At 45.7% G+C, this 27,110-nt stretch overlaps 2 protein-coding genes and 1 long non-coding RNA gene across 3 annotated transcripts in view; 2 read left to right on the top strand and 1 right to left on the bottom strand.

Moving 5' to 3' along the window:
- The first annotated feature begins 6,738 nt into the window (after nt 1–6,738).
- On the top strand, nt 6,739–12,672 carry LOC103557832 (mas-related G-protein coupled receptor member X2). Its single transcript, XM_070624477.1, has 2 exons — nt 6,739–7,043; nt 8,879–12,672. Exons 1-2 carry the CDS (start codon nt 6,853–6,855, stop codon nt 9,888–9,890), a joined length of 1,203 nt encoding a protein of 400 aa, XP_070480578.1. The 5' UTR covers nt 6,739–6,852; the 3' UTR covers nt 9,891–12,672.
- Nucleotides 12,673–13,137: 465 nt separating this feature from the next.
- Nucleotides 13,138–19,377, top strand: LOC103557826 (mas-related G-protein coupled receptor member X2-like). The gene is made up of 2 exons (XM_008530526.2): nt 13,138–13,996; nt 18,118–19,377. The coding sequence occupies exons 1-2, from the start codon at nt 13,986–13,988 to the stop codon at nt 19,124–19,126; spliced, it is 1,020 nt and encodes a 339-aa protein (XP_008528748.1). The 5' UTR covers nt 13,138–13,985; the 3' UTR covers nt 19,127–19,377.
- Nucleotides 16,925–27,110, bottom strand: part of LOC139083997 (uncharacterized) — a 51,338-nt gene continuing 41,152 nt past the window's right edge. The window contains exons 2-3 of the long non-coding RNA XR_011541245.1: nt 21,940–22,132; nt 16,925–21,149 (exon numbers count right to left, since the gene is read on the bottom strand). This is a non-coding gene — a long non-coding RNA (uncharacterized lncRNA). The remainder of the gene's footprint in view (nt 21,150–21,939; nt 22,133–27,110) is intronic.

The raw sequence follows: 27,110 nt of genomic DNA, 5'->3' as shown, positions 1-27,110 counted from the left end.
GGACCTATCCCTTTTCTGAGCAAGAGCAGTTTGACCTAAAACACAAAGGAATGGGAAGAAAAGGATTCAATCAGCCTTTACCTTCCTTCTCCTCTACTCGGGTAGAGTCAGCCAGAGCTGCCCGGAAGGAGGAGGTCCTTCCTGACGCCCCGACTCGGAGATGAACCTGGTCCTCTTACTGGGGAGAGCCCTGGAGAAGTTGCCGCCTTCTCTGCTGTTATCAAGAGTTGGAGGAGCCATGTGATTTCCTGCGCAAGGACTGCAGACAACCGTGACTCAGTGAGAAGGGGCACAATGCTCTCGTGGGGGAGTCACTCCCACGAGGAGTCCTCCTCTCGAGGAGGAGCCCTGCCCTCCCCTGCTCTCCCACTCCACTCTTTCCCTCTCTGAAGCCTTGTGACTGTTCTTCCCTCCATCCAGCCAGTTCAGGCCAATCTTGATCCACTTCCTCCAGCCCCCCCCCGCATAGCTGGGCCATGATAAGTCAACTGTCATTCTTATCACACAGCCATAGCCTTCCAGTCCCGGTCAAGATGAGACAAGAGATCGGCGAAGCCCACTCCCCAAGGGGCCTTTATAGAAAGGATCCTGTAACCCAGTGGCTTTTCTATCCCCCAGCCCAACCTCATCATATTCTGCTTCCACTTTCCTGGACTCCTCTAGATTCCCTAGGTCACAATGGCCTTCTTCCCCATCCCCTCAATCCACAGGCTCCCACCTTGTACGGGAATTGAGGAGCTAATCTAATTCCACTACAGATGAGTTCTCTTTCCCACAAGGGCTGTGCTTCTTAAATGTTGACTAAATTTGAAAATGGACTTTGTCACGTCAAATATTCTTCACCTTCGTTTCGTTTCGCTCTTTGGTTGGCAGATGTTTCTTGCAGTCAAGCTTTACAAGTTCTCTGCCCAGAATGACCTCCCAACCCTCACCTCTCCAAGTCATCTGTTCAGCCATTAACTCTTTCATGCTTGCAGACATAGATGCATGCACTTTAAGAAGACCATTTGCTGAGCACTGGATCAGGCACTGTTCTAGGCATCGGGCCACAAAGACATGTTCATTAGTCTCAACGAGCTCACAGTGAAAAAGGAGAGAAATGTGTCCTCAGATGCTTAAAGTACAATGTGATAAATGCTTTGATATGGACATATTTGTGGCTGTGTAAGCAAAGGACAGATACCCAAATTAAATTCTTTTTAGCAAAAAATGGCACGTTATTGGTTCAAATAACACAGAGTCTGCAAGAGTACCTCACTCCAGGCACATTGGATCCAGAGTTCAAACGACGTCATCAGGATGCTCCCCCCTCTTGGTTTCATTTATCTGCTTGGCTTTCAGCTGCTGGTAATAGTTATGTGGAGTGGAATGAGAAGAGGTCAGACCCGGTGATGAGCTGTGCTATATCCTCCCAAAATATATCTGTGCAAGCTCAAGTAGTAAAATCATCTACACACACACACACATTCCACAAAAAAAACCCTGCTCTTTCCAGGGACTTTCTAAATGATACTGCCCTGTATTCTCAACTCTAATGGAAAGAATTCATAACACCATTAAGGACCTGATAGACGAGAGGCATCCTGGGATCAAGTCTGGCCTCAGAGGGAGCCCTATTGAGGTCTCCACTGTCTTTGGTGCAAAACACATCCAAGGGGAGGGGACGGTACACAAAGAAGAGAAGCCTCCACAGGAACCAGAGATTTCTTGGTTTTAGATTCATCACAGCTGGAAAGCATCTCATTTTACCAATGAGGACCTGAGACCAAACAGGTTCCACAGTTAATAATTGTCGATTGGAAACACAGTACATATTTACGAAACAGCAAAAATAATTGGATCTTTGTGGGCATATACCAAAGTATTTGTGCAGTTGTTTCTAGAAGGATGACTAGAGATTTATATTTTTGGCTGTATTCTATATATTTTCCTTTCAGTGGCCTGAGGGACTTTTCTTAAACACAGAGCTGATCCAGTTACTTCCTTGCTTAAATTCTTTAAATGGATCGCCTTTTCTCTCAGAAGGAGGTTCGTTTTTCCTGTTATGGCTACAGACCCTGCGTGATCTAGAGGGCTAGAAGATAGAGCTTTAGGACAACCCAAAGGTGGCAAGTCTAACAGGGGGGCCCTGTGAAAAGTTAGGACCTCAAAAGACTGAACTTTTAGCGTAGTTCTCGTTAGTAATAAATAAAACTACCAAGAAATTTCTTGATCAAGCTTGGCTCTGGGTGGAGAAAAATTCTGTCTTTTGAGAATTTGTAGCCACAAGTCGTCATCACATTGTGGTCCAAATTCACAGCACCTGTGGTCTCCCTAAAGCTTCAAATGACAGGTGAGGTTTCTGCGGACATCTCAACAGATGAAAGTCACGTTGGGAAGCTCCCCCAGTCAGTTATCAAAAGAAAACACAAGTCCTCTCTACAAGAATCAACTATAATTCAGGCCTCAAAGAATTACCACAAATACAGTCCCAAGGAAAGTGAGAGCTCATGGTCAAAAATCGTAAACATACAAAGAAACAAGGCATCATATGAAAGTGATAGAGGAAACCAGAGGAACGAAAATCAGACGTTCAGAGTCTTTAGCATGGGAATTATCAGGTAGAGAGTTACAATATTGCTATGCTGAATAGAGTTAAGACATAAAAGAGAGATGACGATGTGGGCAGCATCGAGAGACTAAAAAATGATCAAACAAATTTAAAGACAAATCTCAAGTCAAAATTCTAGAAATTATTAAGGTAAAAGTTGAATTTAAAATTCAATAGCTGGATTAAGCAGAAGATGAGACACAGTGGAAAAGAGACTAGTACCCTAGAAGGTACATCTGTAGAAATTACCCGGAAAGCTGTCTAGAAGACAAAGAGATGGAAAATAAGAAAAAGAAGTTAAAAGATATGGAAAATAGAAAGAGAAACTCTAACATATGTTGAATTAGACTTCCAGAAAAAGATAATAATATCATCATATGAGCTAAGAAGTATATAGTACTTACTATGTGTCTGTGTTCTAAACTATTATATAATTAACTCATTAATCTTTGCAACAAACCTATAAAGTAGATAATAATGTCATCCTCATTTTCCCAATGAGGACACCAAACCCAAGGGACTTATGGCGTATGTCTAAGGTCATGTGGAGATGCCAAGCCTTCTGGCTCCAGAGTTTGTGTTCTAAACCACTCTGCAATATTTCAAGAAAATTGGCCAGAAATGATGGAATCCTGAAATCCAGGAAACTCCACAAACCCCAAAGACGATATGAAAAACAAAGCCACTTGACACATTCTGGTGAAAGTATACCACACCGAGAACAAGGAAAGCTCTTAGAAAGAAAAAAGGCAGATCATTACAAGCGGATGGCAACTTGACTGATGGCCAATGTCACGACAGTAACATTGGCAGTCAAAGATGGGGGATCTTCAACGTGCTGGAGGGAAGTAACTGCCACCCTACAATGCTAAACCTGGGAAAACCATCTTCAGAAAATGAGGGTGAAACAACGACATTTTCAGATGGAGAAAAAATGGAGAACTTACCACCCACAGTCTCTCACGACAGAAACTTCTGAAGAAAGTGTTTCGAGGAATGGAAGATAGGAGATATGAAATGGGAGGATGAGCAGAAACACAGTGATTGTGGGGGTATATCTGAACAAACACTGATTATTTAAAACAATATTAAGTATTTAGTTTCTTGGGGGAAACAGAGTCAAAATTAAGTACTGGAGAAAGATAGGATGGAAGGAAGGAAACAGAAGTTAAAGCTTTCTGTGGTCTTGGCGGTGTTCATGAGGACGGCAGTCTGCTGGGGACAGTTGTACAATTTGTCCACTGCACCAAACAAAGTACAAGGATAAGAGGGGAGAGGGGACTGAAATACAATCTACTGGTTAACCCTCGTGTCATGCAGGGCTGTGACTACCGGGAAGAGGGTAGCACATTTTTCTTCCCACAAAAGCAAGATCAGGGCTACACCAGCTCAGAGAAGTCACCTTTTCCTAATTTGCATAAAGGAGCTGGAAGGGGCCGCCTTCACAGGTTAAAAATACTGATTGCCTTTAGACTTTATGTAAGTATGTTAAACAGCCACAGTAACTGCCTGGAAAATAGACAGAGAGAGCAAAACTTTCAGACAAGTCCAGGAGAAACAAACATCCTCTGTAAAGCCAGTGACATTCTGAGCAGTCCAGAAGAACTTCCTGTTCTCCCGTTTTCGGAGAAATCTTTTTAAAATGGGAAGACTCAGAGACCCGTTTCTGGTAAGCCGATGATTTTAATGACTGTTGACTAAACTGTCAGGGTTGCCATAGCATCTCTTACTAGAGCGGGTCTGTGTCAAGTCTGCACGGAGCAGCTTCCCTTTTCGGCCGGCAGAGTTCTGCTCGGGCCGCCGAGCACGTGAGCCCCTTCGTCATACGCTCTCCAGCACGGGTGCCGAGCTGTCAGATATCTGAAAATCTGAAAGTGAAATTATCTCAGTGGCATTTCAGTTGCCCTTTCTCATCATGAGGATGTTTCAGCGTTTTTTCTCGTGTTTAAGCAACATGGATTTTCTAGGAACTGAGCTGGTCATTTTCTTATTTGATTGTCAGGCGTCTTTCTTAGTAACGTATGGGAACTCTTCCTATATATATGTATATATTTAGGTTTCTGTCCAAGACACGCATTACAAATATTTTTCATAGTTTGTTGTTTGATTTGCTTACGGTGGCTTTTTCCATGTGGAAAAAATTATTTTTAATCTTTAATAGTTTTTAATCCATATTTTGATTTGTGGCTTCTGAGATTTGAGTCATAGTTGGGAAGACCTTCCCCAATCCAAGGTAATTACAGACTTTTCCCACGTTTTCTTCTGGTTTTTTAGGCTTTCCTTATTTATATTTAAGTATACCATCCATCTGAAGCTGAACATGGTGCGAGATGCGAGCCATGATGCCCACTCCCTTTACTCCAGATGGCTTCCCCATTGCCCGATAACGTTTCCTAGACAGCCCGTCCCCACCTCCTCCCACTTCAAGGAGCGCCTTTCGTGCACTGAACTCTACATGCATGTATGGGTGATTCCTAAGACTTTCGACCCCACTGCACCGACCTCCCCGTCTGCGGGTGTGTTGGCCCCACCTCGTTGGAGTCACTGAGACTTCGGAATGTGTTCTAAAATCTGGTAGGGCTGGTCAGTCCTCACTGCTGTCTTTTTTTCTCCAGAAGTAGTTGAGGTTTCATTTTATTGTATCTTCTAACTGCTTTTTCATACCTAGGAAAGCTGTGGTTTTCTGTAGAGGAGTTCTGTACCCAGCCGCCTTTCTGAGCTTGCTTGCTTTGTGGGAGTTTCTCCGTTGACTCTCTGGGGTTTCCCAGGTATAGTGTCACAGCACCTGCCCTTCTCCCCGAAGCCCACTCCTTCGACCTTCCAGCCCCCCTGTCCACGAGAACCACGCCTGTCAAGATCAGCGATGACTCTGTATTGCATATGCCAAGGTCCGTTCTCAGTCTGCATCTTACTCAGTCCCCCTAGCAGGACTGATGCTATTGCACACTCCCACTTTCTTTCTTTTTTTTTTTAAAGATTGGCACCTGAGCTAACGACTGTTGCCTATCTTCTTTTTCTTTTTTTTTTTTCAATTCTTCTCCCCAAAGCCCCCCCAGCACAGAGCTGTAGATTCTAGTCGTGAGTGCCCCTCGTTGTGCTATGTGGGATGCCACCTCAGCATGGCCTGACGAGTGGTGCCACGTCCTCGCCCAGGATCCGAACCAGCAAAACCCTGGGCGGCCGAAGTGGAGCGCGTGAACTTAACCACTCGGCCCCGGGGCCGGCCCCTCACTCCCACTTTCTAGATCCAGTTTTTCAGTTCAATGTCTAGGATGTTCTGCTTTCCTAGTTCACGCCTCCTTCAGTAGCCGCCTCCTACGACTGTGTTCACTGCATCCTCCTCTTCTCCCAGGTCTCTGGAGTTTGGAGGACCTAATGCTGTGTCTCAAACTCTTCTCATCAACACTCACCCCCAGAGTGAGCTCACCCAGCTCCTGCGGAATGTGAGGGGCGTAGTCTTGTGTGCGACTCGTCACTGCATCTTCACTGCCTGGAGGAGTGCCTGGCACGGCACAGGCACACGATAGTGTTGGGTAAATGAATAAACGAGGGAATCAATTCTTCTGCTTGTTTGAAACGCTTCATAGTTGAGTTTTTAAAGGAAAGGACAAGTGAGTCAATTTGGCTGCAGCGTAGGCACGTGAAAGGAAGTCAGAGGAGCTGAGGCTGAAGATAGTGGTTGGCTCTGGATGATCCAAAAATCTAGCCCTTTTGTAGATGGACAAAGGTGAAGAGTAGTGTGTGTGGTGTGCTAAATTCTTTATCTTTCATAAGGGGACTTAATGTACTCTGTCGTTGATATTGATAAATCAAAAATAGAAGTGTAGTTTTATTATGCAAAGCTGTCAGATAACTTGTAAAAGAGTTAAGAATGGAAACTGCAAACATTGGTTGCTACTGGGGAATGAGGTTAGGAGAGACTTTCCATTTCATTTTATACATTTTGATGTCACGAAATAAAACTCATATGCATCTATTACTTCTGTGATTAACTGTAAAAAAGATCAGGTGAGCCAGGCTGTGCAGGACCCTGAACGGCGAGCACACTATCTTTAGTTCTGGAAGCTCACACTGCCTGGGGGTTGGGCTTCCTGCACAGGCTCACAGGGGGTGCCAAAGGCTCCAGGACAGGCATTCCTCACAGGGAGGGGGCCTGGGGTGGTAGGATGGGGAGCAGCCAAGATAAGTGACTGAAGTCACAGCAAATGAGAGCCGTCTCGTGAGGCTTCTTATCTCGCACATCTCCGGAATCTCATTTGCCAATGCCCCTCGTGCAGGAAATCACAGGGGCTGGCCGGCATCTTGATAAACCCCACTTAGTCACCAGATTTCACTCCCGCTCCCGCAGGCACCTCTCCTTCCAGAGGTTAGAAAAGCATCCTCTGCTGTTTATCTTCCCCAGGAGAGTTCTTTCTTTCTACTCACCATCTCCAACAAGAGGAATGGTGCTAGGGTAAGAGTCTACTCAAGGACTATCTTCTTTCGAAGGCGGTTTTGTTTTCTCCCTCTTAGTCCACACGCTTATGAATTCGTCTTAGGGTGGGGCGTGCAGGGAGCCAGGGGCAAGAGTCAGGAGACGTGGAGCTCCCTCAAGGACACTCTGGGTGCGGGAGCTCAGACGGTGGGAGAGCCAAACGGGGTCAACCAGATCTCTCTGCTTCTGTTCTATCCCTTTGTCTCCAAACGTTCAAATCTGCAACTAAGGAGAGAACTAGTTTGCTAATTTTACTGTAGGGAGAAAGATGGCATGCAGGCATTGCTTTCCAGAGCTAAACTGTTGTCAGTAACTTCAGGTGTCACAGATTTGCTTGCTATTCAAAGATCTTTTTTTTCTTTGTATCTGGCATTGTCCCTGTGGAAAACACAGAGCACAATCTAATGGGGTATTTGAGGAGTGTTTAATAAAGGGACTGTGTACAAAGGTCTGAGCAGGGCTGAGGGAACTCTATAAAGGATACTGAAACCCCCAAAGACAGGTCATAATAGGAAGCTGTTACCTCAGTTGGCCTGAAGGGGAAAGGGAAGGAGAAGTTACCAGAACTCAGGGAGGGTTGTGGCTGTGGCTGTGGCTGTGGCTGTCACTGTGGTGGTAGGAAAGGGCCACCAGACAGGGATTCTGTCCTCAGGTAGAGTGACACCACCACTGCCAAACCACAGCCTGGCAGGGAGAGCGCCAGAAAGTTTGACACCCCAAATCCCCCTCCTCTAGCCCTCCAGTCTCCTGTCAGGGTCTCCCTTCCCTGAAAGCGACCAGGAGCCCCAGGGAAGGGAGCCCATTGGTGAGGCACAGAGACGTGCCCTCCCAGGACGCAGAGGAGGGTGGAGAAGGTGGAAAGGAGATTTGATGGCAAATGGAGAGAACCGGGCTCTTCTCACAGCCTCATCACAGTCAGTCTCCCCGGGACTGTCCCTCAGTGAGCTTGCCAGTTTCTCATTGTATCTCCTCAGTTTGTTTCTTGACCGACTGTCTGTCCACACCTCTCTATCCGGGTTCACTTCTTTGGAATAATCTCTTACTATCATCATAAATGCAGTGAGAAAGGAATGTAGCTTTTTTTTAAAAGGTGGGTGTACACGGGTATTTATAGATATTTTAAGTTTATGATTTTGGCTGCTCTAAAAAGAAACCCATTGTAAGATTGATTGTGTCACTCGCACAGAGTTAGGCCCTGGGACACAGCAGTGGACAGGAGAAAAGCACGTCCTGTCCTCATGAAGCTGACACCCTGGCCCATCTCTAGCCCAAGACGTCTGGCCATACTCACTCCTGTCATAGCAAGGGGTCACCTTCCCCTCATGACCCAAGTCATGATCTCCTCTCTCCCTGGCGGATGGACCGCTCTCAGTCTCTGAGCCTGCCCCTAGCTCGTGCCTGGGGCTTCTGACTTCCTGCCCCTGAGAAGAACCCACTGCCCCAGGGCAGAAGCCATGCCGGACTCAGAGGCCTGTTGTCATCCACACCGCCTGTCCACACTTAGCTCCTCCTGCCTCCAGGAGAGGTGACATGGCCTAGGACAGTGAGTGGGGATGTTTGGACCCTAGAATGTTCTCATGTCAGTAGAGGGCCCGTGGTGCAGCAGAGAGAGCCCAGGCTTTTAGAGTCAGAGGGAACTGGGTTTGAATCCAAGGTCCAGGTCTCCAAGGCTGTGTGGCCTTCAGTAAGGACCTTAATGTCTGCAAGCCTCCATTTCCGTCCTGCAACATGGCGGCAGCAATTCCCACATCGCAGGGTGGCCGTGAGAGTCAGTGATCATACAGCAGGTGCTCACGTCTTGTTTCTGTTCCCAGCGTCACCAGTGGAGGGTTTCTGGGTGCAGATCCAACCACCTCAGCCTGGGGGACAGAATTCACACCAGTGAATGGAAGTTACCAGGCCCCACCTCAAACTGTTGACATGGTGGCGGTGATCCAGGCCGCGCTGGTCTTCATCACCCTGGTCGGGCTGCCTGGAAACGCAGCCGTGCTCTGGATCCTGGGCTTCCGCATGCGGAGGAACCCCTTCACTGTCTACATCCTCAACCTGGCTGGAGCAGACTTCCTCTTCCTCTCCTTACAGATTGTGTATTCCCTGGTGAATCTCGGCAGCGTCTTCCACTCCGTCTCCATGTCCATCTCCAACGTTTTGACCACTGTGTGGACCTTTGCCTACATCGCAGGCCTGAGTATTCTCAGCACCATTAGCACCGAGCGCTGCCTGTCCGTCCTGTGCCCCATCTGGTACCGCTGCCGTCGCCCCAGATACACATCAGCTGTCATATGTGCCCTGCTCTGGGCCCTGTCCCTGGTGCTGAGCGTCCTGGAGGGAAAGTACTGTGGCTTCCTGTCTAGGGATCCTCACTACCATTGGTGTCGGGTACTTGATTTGATCACTGCCACGTGGCTCATTTTCTTATGTGTGCTTCTCTCTGGGTCCAGCCTCACCCTACTGACCAGGTTACTGTGTGGCTCCCAGCGAGTGCCCCTGACCAGGCTGTATGTGACCATCGTGCTCACGGTGCTGGTCTTCCTGCTCTGCGGCCTGCCCTTCGGCATGTACTGGTTCCTCTTAATCTGGGTTTACCATGGTGTTGATGTGTTCCCCTTTCTTCATCTGTTTACAACTGTCCTGTCCTGGGTCAACAGCAGTGCCAACCCCATCATTTACTTCTTCGTTGGCTCCTTTAGGCGGAGGCAGCGGGGGCGGACCCTGAAGCTGGTTCTCCAGAGGGCTCTGCAGGACTCTCCCGAGGCGGAGGGAAGCGAGGGCAGCCTTCCTCCGGAAACCCTGGAGATGTCCAGAAGCAGTCTGGTGTCCCGATGATGTGGGCCCTGATACCAGCTCCCTTACATTCAACCCAGCATCTATGGGGTTAAAACCCAAAGCGCCCATCCCCTTCCTCTGCTTCTCTAAGTTACAGTCATATGTAAATGTCAGTTTTTAAACCTTTATATCCCTGAACTTCACAGACAAATAGAACTTACAAATTGTTAGAGTCCAGGTAGCCTCATGCTAACATTTTGGCTAGTTACAGGTCCTTTGAAGTTTTGCTACAGGGAAACTGATGCCCAAAGAGTATCAAGAAACTGAAGCTTCCCAGACCTCAACCCCTCAGCTTCCTGGCACCAGAATCTGCCATCCACCATGGAGGCAGATGGCCAAGGACATCCACCTGCAGATTCCCTCATCATGCCATTCCCCTCCCTGTAAGCAGCCTCACAAAGCCAAACGCAGGCTGGTGGGAAAGTGGGACCTGCAAGGCCACCTGCTCCCCCTCCCCCACCTAAGGCCTCAAATAAAAACCCCTGCCTTTTTTCCTCTGAAGACGTGGATCTGAGTTCTAACCAACTCCCATCTCCTCGTCTGGCTGCCTTTCGATAAAACTCTTTCCTTACCTCAAGCCTGGCATTCCCATTTTTATTTTGGTCTCTCTCTCGTGTGGTGGGTTAGAGAGGCTGTGTTTGTGGCCGGTAACACTGACTCAGTCTCCGCTTTGGTCAGACTGATGTGGCTTTCAAGGCCAACTTTGTCCCTATCAGTTTGGGAGGTTTTACTAACTTCTGTCAGCCTCTGGGCTCCTGATCTTAAACGGCGAGGATAAGAATCCTCCTCGTGAGGATTAAGGGAGACAGCGTAGCCTCTCCAGGCCGCCTTACCCAGGACCTTCCCCCATCCCCACGGGAGCTTTGCCAACCCTGGGGTCCCAGACTGCTCCCACTTTTGAAGAACTCCACTTTCTGCAGAGGCTGAAAGCAGTGCAGGAAAAGTTTAGATGCCTTCACTCACTGCGCCTGATAAGGACTACAAGAACATTACATTTTTGATGAGTTTTTGTGGCCACTTTCCTACAATCTGTCTCAATAAAATTAAAAGAATTAAAGTTCCATCTGACCCCAAAGATCAGTCTTCCCTGATTTTGGCAGGCCTTAGAGGATCTCCCTAGCTTCATAAATGTTTATGGAATAAGTGACCTAATGAATGAATAAATGGTGAACTTTGAAGTCAAGTCTGTGCCAAATCTCCATTTACCAGATTTGGGTCACCATCTCTAAGTTTCTTTCTTTCACCATTTTCAACTGTTTTTTTTTTTTTAAAGATTTTATTTTTTCCTTTTTCTCCCCAAAGCCCCCCGGTACATAGTTGTGTATTTTTCGTTGTGGGTTCTTCTAGTTGTGGCATGTGGGACGCTGCCTCAGTGTGGTCTGATGAGCAGTGCCATGTCCACGCCCAGGATTCGAACTAACGAAACACTGGGCTGCCTGCAGTGGAGCACGCGAACTTAACCACTCTGCCACGGGGCCAGCCCCTCACCATTTTCAACTTTTGCAAACACACAGTTAAGTTTTATACCCAGATGAGTCAATGTCGAAACATAGTTAAGGCTTGAGCTAGGTGGCTTTCCCGTGTCTGCCTATCGCGTGCCGGCCAGTGGAATCCACGTGCGTCCCTCCTCATTCTTGCCGCTTCAGCTTTGTCCTCACTCCCCCTCTCTGGAGGCTCGTAGCTTCATGGCAGGTTTCCAGTGTCTCTTCCTAGAATCCATGTGCCCTGAAGACAGATCTATGTCAGATTTACCTTTTACTTCAAAGAGCTCATGATATTTATTTTATTCATCTAGTTGCACAAAAATATTTTTAAATTATATGTTCTATAAAAATACTATATTAAGTTTAAATATTCTATTTTTCTTTTTTTTAATGGAGACATAATTAAGAGAGAGTGATTGCATGGCTCCTAAGTGTATAGTTTGATGAGTTTCGGCAATAAATACACCATGTGATTCAAACTCCAGTCAAGACACAACACATTTTCATAACCTCGGAAAGTTCCCTTCCAAGCCTCCCACTCGTCCGTCCTGCCCCAGAGACAACTGTTTTTCCTGTTTTGTCTCCAAAGATTAGTTTTGCCAGACCTTTGACCTCATAGATTTCAGATCATACAATGCACTTTTTTGTTCCCACCTTCCTTCACTCCGCATCACATTTTGGGATTTACCCCTCCTTGCGTTGCGTATATCAGTAGCTTGCCCCTTTTAGAAAGCTGAGTGCTATTTAATTATTTGAATGCCCACGGTGTATTTTCATATTGATAGATATGTATGTAAAATTCCACTTTCGGTTATTGTGAACAAAGCTGCTGTACACATTCTTATTCAAGTCTTTTTCTGGACGTATGTTTTCATTTCTCTTGGATAAATAACCTGAAGTCAAATTGCTGGGTCATAGGAAGGAAGATGTGTGCTTAACTCACTGAGAAATTGCCAAATGCTTTCCTAAAGTTGTTGTGCTGTTTCGCATTCCCATCAGCAGTGTACGAAAGTTCCTGTTGCTGCACACGCTCCCCAGCAAGCGTGATATTGCCAGTCTTTTGAATTTTAGTCATTCCAATGAGCGTGAAGTGGTACCTCTGTGTGTTTTAATTTGCGCTTCCCAAATGACCTATGAAACTGAGCATCTCTTCGTGTGCTTGTTGACACTTGCATTTTTTTGTTGTCTAAGTTTTGCCCATTTTTAAGTGTTTCCCTTTTTAGTTATTTACTTGTAGGAGTTTTTATATATGCTGAATGAGTCCTTTGTCAGTTATGCGTATTATAAATGTTTACCCAGTTGGTAGTATGCCTATTCATTTTCAATAGATTTTATGTTTTAGAGCACTTTTAGATGTACAGAAAAATTGCGCAGAAAGTACAGAGGGTTCCCATACAGAACAGTTTCTCTGTCCCCAGAATGAATATGTAGGTAAATTTTTTTGGTGTTTATCCTGCTTGATGTTCTCTGAGCTACCTCAATCTGTGGTTTGGTGCCTGCCAATAGTTTGGAACATTCAAATATTTCTTCTGTTCCTTTCTCTCTTTCTTCTGCTTCTGATATTCCCAATGTACGTAACACCTTTCGTAATCATCCCACAGCTCTCGAACATTCTGTTCTGTTTTTTCTCTTGGCTTCAGTTTGGGAAGTTTCTATCAACATATCTTCAGGCTCACTGATTCTTTCAAAGGCTGTGTCTAGTCCTCTGATGAGCTCATCAAAGGCCTTCTTCTTTTCTGTTACAATGTTTATTTCTAGCATTTCCTCTCTCTCGGAGTTTCCATCTCTCTGCTTATATTGTCCATCTGCTCTTGCATATTGTCCACTTTTCCAACTAGTATCCTTAGCATATTAATCACAGTTATTTTAAATTCCCCATCTGATAATTCCAAATTCTTGGCCATGTCCTAAATTCTTTATATCTGGTATGGGCAGGCAATTGAGTCTGTTGTTAATACTGATAAATTAAAAAATAGAAATATAATTTTATCATTTAAATATATAATCATATCTGATAAAAGAATTTAGGAGAAAAACTGAAACAAGTTGTTGCTTCTGGAGAATAGGATTCAGGAAGATTTTACCATTTATTTGATACAGATCCATGCCAATTGGAAAGAAAATGTAAACCTACATGCGTAACTACTAGGATAAAGAAACAGGGTGAGACAGGCCATGGAGAGCCTCAAATGACGAGTAAGGAGGGCGTGCTTTGTTCTCCTTATAAAGCCTCCCAGCGCAGGCTCACACTGCTTGGCACCACTGCCCAGGCACACAGTTGGCAGCAAAAGGCTACATAACCACAATCATTTGCAGGGACAGGCACCGGATGCCAAAGGTTGAGAGACAGGAGTAGCGTCAGACCAAAGGTTGAGAAACATCTGATGCTCAGCCATGACTCAGAGAACTGCGCGCTCTCATTTGCCAGCAGCTCCCTGTGTGGGAAATCACAAGGCCTGTCCAGCATCTTGATAAGCCTCCGTCCAGCGCCAGATTGCACTCCTACGCCTTTAGGCGCCTCTCTAAGGCAGAGAAGTGTCCTCTAGCGACAGTCAACCCCTGGAGGTTCTCCCGGTCAGCACGGGTCAGCTTGTCACCTCCATTGGGAGGAATGGAGGAAAGGTACGTTTATCAAGTATTTATTTCCAGGGCCACTGTGGGATTTTTTTCTCTTAGTGCACATCTAAATTAGTCCACCTGGGGGTGGAGCACTCAGGGAGACACAGGGGCTCCCCCAAGAAAAGAAAGGAAAAAAACCATAAGCTCCCTCCTGGCAACTTTAGGTGATAGTAGCCTCAACAGTGGGAGATCTGAACTGATAAACCAACACCGTCCCCCCTTATGAGACTCTCTTCCTAGCCTCTCCTCCATCCCAGCCCTTCAGATGTGTTGTCATGGTGGGAAATCCGTTGCTTTCTTTAATTTAGGAAGCAAAAGAGTGTATGTGCATGCATCCCAAAGCTCAAGTGCTGTGAAGAACCCAGTCATCTGTTTTACTCTTTTTGAAAGTCCTTTTCCTTTCTGTATCTCTCAAGATCCCAGCAGAAAAGATGGCCTAATATGGAATGACAGAAAATAATTTAATTAAGGGACAGTTTGCCAAAATGGGCAGATTTACAAAAAGTTACACAGAGTGGTGACCTCTGTCCCCTAAGGAAATTAACAGCAGGGAGCCTGGACAACACCGGGCTTGAAAAACAGGGGAAGGAGAAGTTACCAGAACTCAGGGAGGGCTGTGGCTGTCGCTGTCACTGTGGTGGTAGGAAAGGGCCACCAGACATGGATTCTGTCCTCAGGTAGAGTGACACCACCACTGCCAAATCACAGCCTGGCAGGGAGAGCGCCAGGAAGTTTGACACCCCAAATCCCCCTCCTCCAGCCCTCCAGTCTCCTGTCAGGGTCTCCCTTCCCTGAAAGCGACCAGGAGCCCCAGGGAAGGGAGCCCATTGGTGAGGCACAGAGACGTGCCCTCCCAGGACACAGAGGAGGGTGGAGAAGGTGGAAAAGAGATTTGATGGCAAATGGAGAAAACCCAGCTCGTCTCACAGGCTCATCACAGTCGGTCCCCGGGCTCTCCCTCAGTGTGCTTGCCATTTCTCATTGTATCTCCTCAGTTTGTTTGTTGACTGACTGTTTGCACCTCTTTATCAAGTGTCACTTCTTTGGAATAATCTCTCACTATCATCATAAATGCCTCGAAACTTGAATGTAGTTTTTGAAAAAAAAAAAAAAAAGAAAGGTGGAGGGGCCAGCCCGGGGCATAGTGGCTAAGTTTGCATGTTCTACTTCAGCGGCCTGAGGTTCGCCAGTTCAGATCCTGGGTGCAGACCTATGCACCGTTTATCAAGCCATGCTGTGGTAGGCGTCCCACATGTAAAGTAGAGGAAGATGGGCACGGATGTTAGCTCAGGGCCAGTCTTCCTCAGCAAAAAGAGGAGGATTGGCAGCAGATGTTAGCTCAGGGCTAATCTCCCTAAATAAATAAATAAAGATGGGCGTACATGGGTATTTATAGGTAGTTTAAGTTTATGATATTCAGCTCTAGAAGCAACCCATTGCACTAGTGACTTAAGAGTGAAGTTTTAGGACTAGACAGGTGACTCCAAGGCCCGAGACACCAAGGTCCTCCCAACATGATGCTCCCCACCTCTCAAGAGGTGACTTCACCCTTGGGGTCCTACACGGCTGTGGCCACATCAGCATTCTATCCAGAGGAGAAGGAAAGTCACCACCCAGGAACTGATACGTCACTTCTGCTCACCTCCCACCGGCCAGCGCCTAGTTGCGTGGTGCCACCCAGCATTAAGGGAGGTTGGGATTAGGATCCTCCCTCTGGTCTAAAACTCTCAGAATTATTATGTGAGAGAGGAGGGAAATGGGTATTTGGAGCGAATAGCAGTTTCTGCATCCCCGGATCTCTCCCCCATTCTGAGCTCACATGAAGATTTTTCTCACAGCTCTCCCGTAATAAATGACGTGGCAGAGAACAGTGAGAAAGCCCCAGGCAGGGCTCCAGGAGACCAGGGCTGGTACTGGGCCCTCGATTCGCCACGTGATCTCAGGAAAATCCTTCGACTCTTGAAACCTCAGCTTCCTCCTGTGTTAAATCAAGATATCACAACAGGTGGTCTCTAAGGGACCTGCGCTAGATGCTGGGGAGACCATAGTGAACAATCACCAGCAAAACAACCCGGGCAGGTGCAGGCGCTGTTGATCTTTGAGTTTAAGAAGGGAGACAAAGAAACAAAAAGACATACACTTAAAACCTAGAGCTGCAAACTGTCTTCAGCGCCACAAATAAAAAGTCCAAGTTGCCCTGATGGGGGACAACAGAGGTGTGGTTTTCCTCCATGTCCTCATCAGCCCAACTGGACTGCAGGAACTAAGAGAGCGGGTGACGGTCTTTCAGTCCTGGATGCTACTCTGCGGCCAGAGGGCCCTGCTTTCTCCACTCCAACATGCTATGTGTCCTCCGGCCAGTCTGGACTGAGTGGACCCTTCCACTCCAAGAAGAGGTTCCTGGGCGTTGTGGTCTGTTCTCAGCAGTCCTCCACCCACCTCTTCTGTGTTCCATATTTATGGGCTTCACTTCCTTGCTGTTTACAAAATCCGCCTATTCTATTTCAGATTTGTCCCTGATGGTAACTTTCTTCCTCCCCACCCCGACTGCTCTCCACGTGTAGTGGCCACACCACCCTGGCAGTGGGGCTGCAGGGCTGGTGAAGGGCAAGGACTCTGACGTAGACCTGGGCATCAAATCTGGGCTCTACTACTTTTTGGCGTAGGACCTGGAGCGTCTCTCTCAAGCTCCTTGCGCTCTGTCTGCTCCTGTGCAAGACAGAAATAACAATGGTACTTGCCTCGTCTGGCTATCTGGAGGATGAAAAGAGGTGGTACTAAGTGAGCACGCACTCAGCTGCTACTGTTCACTTACATGTGAGTTAGTCCTTGTTTTTCTCCTGAAATCAGCAAGGGTGTTTGTATCTCTTCCCACCCAAAGCCCTTCAAAAGTAGAAATAAGCTCTTAAAAAAGAATTCCTCATCAGAGAATTTTCTTGGACAAACGCTTTAATCTAAAAAGAAAACTCTGCTCAAAATCACATCGGAGGACAATAGGTAGTTTTATATTACACTTCTCACGGAAAAATCAATTAATAACCCCGCCTCTATGTGTCTGCGCCTCAACTACGTCTATTCAGACCCATCGCCTCCTCTCTCCTTTCCCAACCTTGCTTATTTTTCCTCTAAAATGCACAGAAATTCAGTTAAGCTCTGAATCGTCTCCCTAAACGATGTGTTTAAGTCTTCTAGGTGCTCACCGAAGCCATACACTGGCTCTCTCGGGGCAGAGGCATCGCGATGGCCATCATTAGTCATTCGTGCAGGCACAAGGAATTCTTTCAAACACACCAGAGCTTTCCACATAAGGAATAATGAGGAATGAAATGCTCTTCATTTCTTTATATGTGTGTTTTCTGGTGACTAATTTCATTAAAAAATATTTTATGTTACAGGAACCCATATTTTCCATGACCTTTAGGCTCCCCATTCATTTATTCATTCATTTATTTGTTGATTAAAAATTTCTTGACTACCCATTGTGTCACCCGCACAGAGTTAGGCCCTGGGACACAGCAGTGGACAGGAGAAAAGCACGTCCTGTCCTCATGAAGCTGACTCCCTGGCCCATTTCTAGCCCAAGATGCCTGACCATACTCACTTTTGTCATAGCAAGGGGTCACCTTCCCCTCATGACCCAAATCATGATCTCCTTTCTCCCTGGCGGATGGACCGCTCTCAGTCACTGAGCCTGCCCCTAGCTCGTGCCTGGGGCTTCTGGCTTCCTGCCCCTGAGAAGAACCCACTGCTCCAGGGCAGAAGGCATGCCGGACTCAGAGGCCTGTTGTCATCCACACCGCCTGTCCACACTTAGCTCCTCCTGCCCCCAGGAGATATGATATGGCTTAGGACAGTGAGTGGGGATGTTTGGACCCTAGAATGTTCTCATGTCAGTAGAGGGCCCGTGGTGCAGCAGAGAGAGCCCAGGCTTTTAGAGTCAGAAGGAACTGGATTTGAATCCAGGGTCCAAGTCTCCAAGGCTGTGTGGCCTTCGGTAAGGATCTTAATGTCTGCAAGCCTCCATTTCCGTCCTGCAACATGGGGGCAGCAATTCCCACATCGCAGGGTGGCCGTGAGAGTCAGTGATCATGCAACAGGTGCTCACGTCTTGTTTCTGTTCCCAGCGTCACCAGTGGAGGGTTTCTGAGCATGAATCCGAATGTCACAGCCTGGGGGACCAAACTCACAACGACTGACAACCACGAGTCCCTCCCTAAATGTGACACGAAGACCGTGATCCAGGCCCTGCTCACCTTCACCATCGCCCTGGTCGGGCTGGCAGGAAACGCGATTGTCCTCTGGATCCTGGGCTTCCACATGCGGAGGAACCCCTTCACTGTCTACATCCTCAACCTGGCTGGAGCCGACTTCATCTTCCTCTGTTCCCAGATTGTACTGAACCTGGAAGGACTCATTGCCTTATTCCACTCCCTGTCTTTCTCCATCGCCAGCATCTTCATCACTGTGTGGAACTTTGCCTACTTTGCAGGCCTGAGTATTCTCACCGCCATTAGCACTGAGCGCTGCCTGTCCGTCCTGTGCCCCATCTGGTACCGCTGCGGCCGCCCCAAACACACATCAACTGTCATATGTGCCCTGCTCTGGGCCCTGTCCCTGGTGCTGAGCGTCCTGAACAGGTACTACTGCGGCTTCCTGTACAGCACATTTGAGGATGGTTGGTGTCCCATATCACATTTTTCCAATGCAACGTGGCTGACTTTTTTATTTGTGGTTTTCTCTGCGTCCAGCATAGCCCTGCTGGTCAAGATTTTCTGTAGCTCCCGGAGGGTGAAGGTGACCAGGCTGGGGGTGACCATCCTGCTCACAATGCTGGTCTTCCTCCTCTGTGGCCTACCGTTCTCCATCCACTGGTTCCTCGCAATACGCATCCAGAATGGTTTCAATACGTTCCTTTGTTACCTTTATATGGTTACGATTGTCCTGTCTGGCATCAACAGCAGCGCCAACCCCATCATTTACTTCTTCGTTGGCTCCTTTAGGCAGTGGCGTCTTAAGCAGAACCTCAAGTTGGTTCTCCAGAGGGCTCTGCAGGACACTCCTGAGGCGGAGGAGGGTGACGGAAGCACTCCTCAGGAAACCCTGGACATGTCCACTAGCAAGTTGGAGCAGTGATGAAGAGCCCCTGCTGTGGTCGGTCAGAAGTGACTGCGAGAGTCAACGCTGCCCTGCCAGACCTGGCAATTACCCCCTCTTCTCTGAGCCTCATGCCTCTAAAATGTGCCGGCGATTCCCCAGTGTCTTCAGACAGATTGTTTTTAGTCCAGCTTTTCTAGTTTTTCTCAGAGAAAGCATTAGTCTGAAAGCTGTACCTCTCCATCTTTCTTGACGTTACCAATAAATTTCTCATGTTTTCTTCCTCTGAATCTTCCTGATCAAATGCTTTTTCTTTGCAATTTTCATTCCAATGAAAAGAATCCCTGTCCAAAACCATAAAACCCTTGTTCGTAATTGTTTTCTTCTTGGTACTATAGAAAAAGAAGATTCTTTATTTTTCTCTCAGATTGTGTTCCCCTAAGGTTTACGTTTGACGCTGTGGTTCTATGAGGGCATTCTATGGGCAGAAAGGTTAAATAAGTGGGTTCTGCCACCTCTAATCTCATTGGGTTCTTTGGGTTTGGGAAAATGATGTCCTTAGGGACAAACACTCTACCTGCATGAGAACAGTCCAGGAAATTGGGTATATGAAAGGTCCTTTGGTGGCATTTGTCTGTGGCATGGTGATAAGTTGGCCTTTGGTTCTAGAAAAGAAAATTATGACCTTTACTTTTGAGAACTGATGCATGCTTATTTCGTTTTTGCCTCAACCAATGTAGAGTCTAGAAATATGTCCTACCAGTTCCAATTTGGCCACTGCAAGCTCAGTGTCAATTTCAAAATAGAAATTATTTTCTTGGAAACCATTTATTATGAGCTTACAGATACTAGTTTTTGGAACACTCTGTAAACTTCAAGATTTTGTACCGACTGTTCTGGCTGTGACTTTTAGTCAGTTTCATGGCGAGACCCCATGAGGAGTAAGGTTGAAAACATCTGATCCTTCCATAGTGATGTCAAATCATATTGATAAAAATTTAGATTCAGCACAGAATTCTAGACTATTCTCTGCCAGTGTTTACTCATTCTTCATAGGACTCAGTCAGACAGGGAAGGGCCACCATGAGTGGTGTGACAACAGAGAGGGCTATCTGCTCCTCAGACAGTGAGGCTGCCCCTCACATTTACCCTCAGAGGGGGAGCTGACAGATGAACTCTGAGTATTCAGGAGACAGCACAAGGTAGATACTCCAGGTAGTCACACAACATGGAAAGCTTTTTCAGTAAGGAGGGCAGGACGAGGAATGGAAGTCATCAGCAAGGAGAAAAATGAAAGTTCACTGGAGGAAAGTTCAGGTGACAGCAGCTTCTCATTGGCTGAGCTGCAGCATTTCCATTGGCTGGACTTTTTGTTGGGCAAGAAGGAAGTCTCCCTTCCTCCCGCTGGAGCAGTAAAGCAGTTGCACTTCCTGTCTGGGAGTGTAAGGTACTCTCTTCCTGTCGGGGTCTGTAACTGATGCTGTAATTAACTGATCCTGTAATTGACATTTTCCTTTTTGGGGTCATTGACATCTAGTGGTATGGTGTCAGAGGTCCCTCTAGACCCCCCTGACTCCAATTTTAGTTGAGGTTTCCTTTATTAATTTTAACAAGCACTCACAACATTGTACTGTAATGATTCCTTTGTATATCCCCCACCTCCACTGCACTGTGAGGTCCTTCAGTACAGATAGCATGTCTCGGAATTCCTAGTGCCTGGGACTTGGCCTGCAATTTAGGAGATGTTCAGCAACTATTTTTCTCAAGCAGCTCCTGTCTGAAAATCACAGTGTTGTCCAGCTTCTTGAAAAAACTGGCTCAGTCACCAGGTCTCAGTGTAACTCCCGCAGGCATCTCCTGCTCAAGAGAACAGAGAGTGTCTCCTGGAGTCGGTCAATCTGAGGAAGGCTCTTCCCGTTCATGGCAGGTCTGCTTGCTGCCTCTGGGGAGAGTGGAGGGGAAGAACGGGTTTGCTCATGAGCTGCCTTCTTTCCAAAACCAGTGATGGCTTTTCCTTGTAGCTTCACCTTGGGTTGGATCATGCAAGATATCCAGGAGTTTCCTTCACGAAGAGAGAAAAGATATGAAAGTCCCTCATGGCACCTTTTGAGAGCTGTCATCCACAACTGTTTATTTATGTATGAATTCAACAAACATTATTTAAGACTACTTGATCAAGCACTGTGCTATTTCTATATAAACCAAACACCTTTTAAATAAATTTCTGGTTAATAGACTCTATCTGTTTAACCAACCCTGTCCATTCCATCTAGAAAATACATTGATTGATGTCCAATAAATGCTGAGCACTCAGGGCCGTTCATTGATTCTCTCATACGCCCGGACCCTAGAGAAGAGTCATCTGCTTCACAAGAACCAGTTGGGTCTGATTCCAGTCCTGCTTACGTCAGTTGGACTTATTTGTGTAATTACTTAATTTATGAAAATATAATATAAATCAATGAAAGATGAGTATGAAAGGAGAATTATAATTTTAATGAAAATTAATATGAATGCCTAAAAGAGCAATAAAAGCTAGTCTCAAAATTATTCTTATTGAATTAGGTGTGAACCTGACAACTCTACTAGATTGAAAAAATTTAGCAATATTGAAAAATTTTCTCCTGCAGACTGCTATACATATGATGTTAAGATCTCCACTTTGGTAGATCCAAACTGCAAATCACAGACAATGCTTACTGGACGTCCTTTCTGCAAGGAATATAGAGTAAAACTCTATTTGCTGACTCTACTCGAAGGAAAGTCCTTTCTTCTCCTTCATTTTTGGTGAATGAATTCCAGGTAAAAATAAAATATTTATATTACAAAAATGCATCGATTTTTATACTCACCATTTAACAGATCTTTGCAATTAACCTATCCACTTGTAGTCTTGACTAGATCTTTAAGAGAGCTTTTCAAAGCAAAGTCACCCATTCTTCTGTTCTTTCTATAAATAATAACTGAGCATCTTGTATGCTGCAGCCCCTGTGCCGGGCACTGGAGATTCAAAGACAGCATACCCATCTTCAAGGAGCTCACGGTCTGTGGAAGGAAGGAGCCCAGTACAGGAGAGAATGCCAAACAATGTGATACATGTTATCACAGAGTTATGGATGGGGGTCAGCGGTCCTCAGAGGAGAGGTCATCTAAAAGTTCTGAGTTGTCTTGCTTCTATCCTGAAAAGGAGTGTCACACTTGACAGCCCAGGTGAAGCATGACAGTATGGATTCAGGTAGCCCCTCATGATGGACAACATCCTCAGCAAAGTGTTACAGTTGAGATCATTAGACCCACCACGCCGAATCTTCTAACAGACCTCCATCTATACTCTTGCATTGCACCAATACACAATTCATGAAAACATTTATCAAGGAGAGAGCCTGCAGGTGCGTAGGCCAAAGACATTAACCACCACCTATTCCCTCTGTTCCCACTGTTCCAGCGGCAGAAGCCCTTGCCTCCAGCCAAGCCCACCTCGGCATCCAGAAATCCTGGGATATGCAGGGATGCAGACATGCAGGTGCTAGAGTGGGAAGAGCACTGGGCCTGGAGTCAGGGAATCTGGATTCTCATGCTGACCCCTTGAGCAACTTGGGGCACAAGCCCATCACAGGCAACCAAAGCAGATAGTGAAGCTCTGAGATTGCCCCAGTCTGAACCTTATGCCGGTTGTGATCAGGTACCTGTTTTCAAGATAAGGCGGTAGAATTTGGCTTTACCCCAGATGTGGACTGCAGGTAACTTCTGTTGCAGGTCAGGCAGCCTCAGAAGTTCATGCCTCTACATTCTGACTATAATCATGAGCATCTGCTCTTCTCATCTGAAGCTATATTTGGCAGCTACCTGGAATTCAGAGAGGTTGCATGATGTTCTTTCTGCATGTTGGTAAAGTATGTATTGGGCACCAATATTGTCAATGCACCACTGCTGGCTATAAAAATAGACGAGGGGCTGGCTCCGTGATCGAGTGGTTAAGTTCGCACGCTCCGCTACGGCAGCCCACGGTTGGGATCCTAGGTGCGGACATGGCACCGCTCGTCAGGCCACGTTGAAGCAGCGTCCCACATCCCACAACTAGAAGGACCTGCAGCTAAGATATACAACTGTGTACAGGGCGGGTTTGGGGCGATAAAGCAGAAAAAAAAAAAAAAAAAGATTGGGAACAGTTGTTAGCCCAGGTGCCAATCCTTAAAAAAAAAAAAAAGAAGAAGATTGGCAACAGTTGTTAGCCCAGGTGCCAATCTTTTAAAAAAAAAAAAAGGAAAAAATTAAAAAAAAAAATAGATGAAAGTTGGTTCCTGTTCTCCAGGAGCTTATAGTAGAGTGTGGAAGAAGAGAGCTCCTTACATGCCTGTCATATTGGTAAATTGGTTCTGAATCTTTCCAGGGTACAAACACAGAGATAGGGAGCAGACAAGAAGATCTCATTAATAAGTATGTATGTGGCGGCAAATGGATCAGGGAAAGATTCTTGAAATACTTGGAATTTGGACTGCTGACTCTACAATTTCCCAAGCAAGTACCCTGTGTCACCTTTGCCAGCTACGCCAAACTTGTGAGGCATGAAAGGAAAGATAAACAGGATCTGAACAGATGGAAATGGGAGAAGAGGCGACTTATAGTGGCATTGTTAGTAAATGCACAGAGGTTGTTTAGAGAATGGTGATCAGTATGCAAACTAGTTTCATTCCGTGTGACCTCCCCAGTATTTGGTCGTGGCTGCTAGATGCCTCTTAAGATCATAAGGCTGGAGTGCCGTGAACAATGAGCAATGTCTGTCATGGCCTTGAAGTGATAGAGGTTGGCATAAGTTTTGCAAAATTAGTTGGAGTCAACTCTGCAATACTGTCAAGTACAGAGACAGCCAGCGAGGTCACCCCAGCAGGACAAGCCAAAAAGGCAAGCCCAGCTCTCTTGACCCACCTTCTTGGATTATGTCCAACACTACCGGGTCAGAAACCACAGCTAGAAACAACAGGGAGGTGGAACAGGAGAAGGGTGCAGGGGGAAGAGAGAAGCAGCAGAACGCACCCCTTTCTCTGCTGCAATCTTTTTGCCTGCAAAAGGCCAAATTGAGAGCAAGGGAGATGGTTCATCTTTAAATTCAATTCAATGTTTTATTCCTCACATAAAAGTTTAACTCTAAAATCTTTTGTGGCTTTAATGTGGATGATGGCTTAGGAGTTGGTGACCAATTATCAAAAATCTCTCACTTAAATTGTGTATGTCATCCTGTACCTCTTTCAAAATGTATTATCTATAGTATCTTGATATTTAGGTCAAAATTTCTGTTTAAACATCCTGTTACACATGTGAGAGAATAATGCTATCAACTTCAGAAGCTCTGAAGAATCAGTGAGAGAAGAGAGGCAAGTCTGGACCTTTAGCTGTAGCCGTAAAATTTTATTTATTCAATTTTAAAGAGAGATTGGAAACAAATATGACAAAATTTTAATGTATGTTTGATTTTAATAGTGGGTGTGTGTGGATGCCGATTATATTATCTTTAGGCCTATATGCCTGGTTTACGGATGTCTCTCCAGCATAACCCTGGTCCTGATTCCGTGACTTCACTTCAATAGTCACGCAGGCAGTCCATCCAACAAACTGTCCTTTCCGTTGTTTCTGACTTTCCCCTCTGAATTCATTATAGACTAACAAGGAGCTGCAAAAATAGTTCAGAGAGTTCCTGTGTACCCACCACTCAGCCTCTGCCCATGGTGACGTCTTACATAAATACAGCACGTTACCAAAACCAGGAAATTGACATTGGGATGATACAATTATCTACACCACACATCGTACTCAAATTTCACCAGTTTTGGCACGCGCTCACTTTTTTATGGCATTGTGTATAATTCTAGGCCATTTTATCACACGTATTGATTCGTATAACCGCCACCACATTCAAGATCTGGGCCTGTCTCTTCAAGACAAAAGAACTCCCCTGGGCTGCTCCTTTATAGTCACACCCACCCATCCCCCTTCCTAACCCTATGGCAACCACTGAGCTGTTCTCCATCTCTATAATTTTGTCATTTCAAGGATATTATATAAATGGAATCATACATTCTGCAACTTTTTGAGTTTGGCTTTCTTCATTCAATATAATGCCCTCAAGATCCATCAACCTGTTGCATGTATCAATAGCTTGTTGTTGATTCTTTTAATTGCTGTGTAGTATCCCGTGGTTTGGATGTACGTCCTTCGATTTCGCTATTCTCAAGTAGAAGGACATTTGGGTGTTTCCAGTTTGGCTATTATCAATAAAGCTGCTATCAGCATTTGTGTACAAGTTTTTACGTGACTATAAGTTTTCCATTCTCTAGGGTAAACGCCAGGAGTAGATTGCTGGGTTGTATGGTTAAGTGTATGTTCAACTTTTTAAGAAAACACAAAAGAGTTTTCCAGCATGGCTGTGCCATTTTACCTTCCCACTAGGAATGTCTGAAAATCCAGTTTCTCCAAATGCTTGCTATTATTTGAAACTGTCGGTATTTTTTAATTCAGCCATTCTACGAAGTCTAGTGACGTCTCATCATGGTTCTAATTCGTATTTCCCTAATAGCTAGGGATGTGGAACACCTTTTCACATGTTTATTTGCCATCCGAATGTCTTCTTTGGTGCAGTGTCTCTTCAAATCTTTAGCCCTGGTTGAATCTGACTCTCCGCTACCTCCATGCCTATTCCCAGGGAACTGAGTGTGGCTAGGAAACAACACACAGCCATGCCCAATGGTTTCACTTTCAATTTGTGTTCACAAAACTCAAGCATCCAGTTAGCTCCTCCGAGTGATCATGTCACTTTTCCATAATCACTCCCACTCCGAAGGAAACGCTTCATGCCATCCCTCTCCTGAAACCTCCTCCTCATTCTTTTATCACTCCCAAATGATGCTCTGCTGAGAAGTTCCTCATCTCCCCACCCCAAACCTACCAGCCAGTCTGCCTCTGAGCTCATTCCTCTGCCCTTCCTCTCTCACCAGGGAGTGGCTCTGCACGCTCCTGTCCTCAACCATCCTTCCCACGTGTGTGTTCCCACCCGGTCCTGCACAGAAACACTTTATGCAATTATTGCCTCTCCCACCTGCGTCTTCAGTGTTCCTTTTTCTATTGGGTCCTCCCAGTACCGTATAAACATGCTATGCCATCTGACTTGAAACACGACCCAAGTCTGCATTCTCCTCCATCCACAGCCTGATTTCTCTCCTTTCCTTTATAGCAAATCTCCTTAAATGAGTTTTCTATACCTTTTATCTTCATTTCCTCACCTCCGGTCTCATTCTCTGTCTCTCTCTCTGTCTCTCCTCCTCCCCCCTCCCTCTCTCTTTCTCTCTCTCTCTCTCCTCTTTTGATAAATCTATCTCCTTTTCTTGGCTATATCACTAAATTTATTTTCCTTGTTTTAAAAGTTCCAGGAGCCAGCCTTACACACATCTCATCAAGCCATGCTGTGGTGGTGTCCCATGTGCAAAGTAGAGGGGGACTGGCACAGATGTTAGCTCAGGGACAGTCTCCCTCAAGCAAAAAGAAGAAGACTGGCAATAGACGTTAGCTCAGGGACAATCTTCTTCACCAAAAAAATAAAATAAAATAAAAAATTCCAGGCCCAAAGGCATCTATGCCTTCTCCTCAAAGACAAATACAGTTGTTATAGCTATAGGGGATTTTTTTAACTCTTTCCAGAGATATTTAATGTTAAAACAAGCATATGTGGATATATTTGTATGAGAAGGAATAAATATATATAAATACACATCAGATGTTATATATAATATATACATTATATTATTTGTATTATATATATTTATTCCTTATAATACAAATACACATTGTTCTGCACCCTATCTTTTTTTTTTAACTCAATATATCTCGAAGGTCCTTCCATATCAGGTTTGTTGCCCTTTTATACAGCTACACTGTATTCCATTGCATGGATGGACCATAATTTACACAGTGTTGTTGGCCATTTTGGTTGTTATCAATCTTTTTTGATTGCAAATAATCCTACATTTATTAA

This window comes from Equus przewalskii, chromosome 6 (genome assembly GCF_037783145.1).
Source record: "Equus przewalskii isolate Varuska chromosome 6, EquPr2, whole genome shotgun sequence".
Lineage (NCBI taxonomy): Eukaryota > Metazoa > Chordata > Mammalia > Perissodactyla > Equidae > Equus > Equus przewalskii.
The sequence above is the reverse complement of the archived record's forward strand: the minus strand, read 5'-3'. Positions and strand labels throughout refer to the sequence as shown.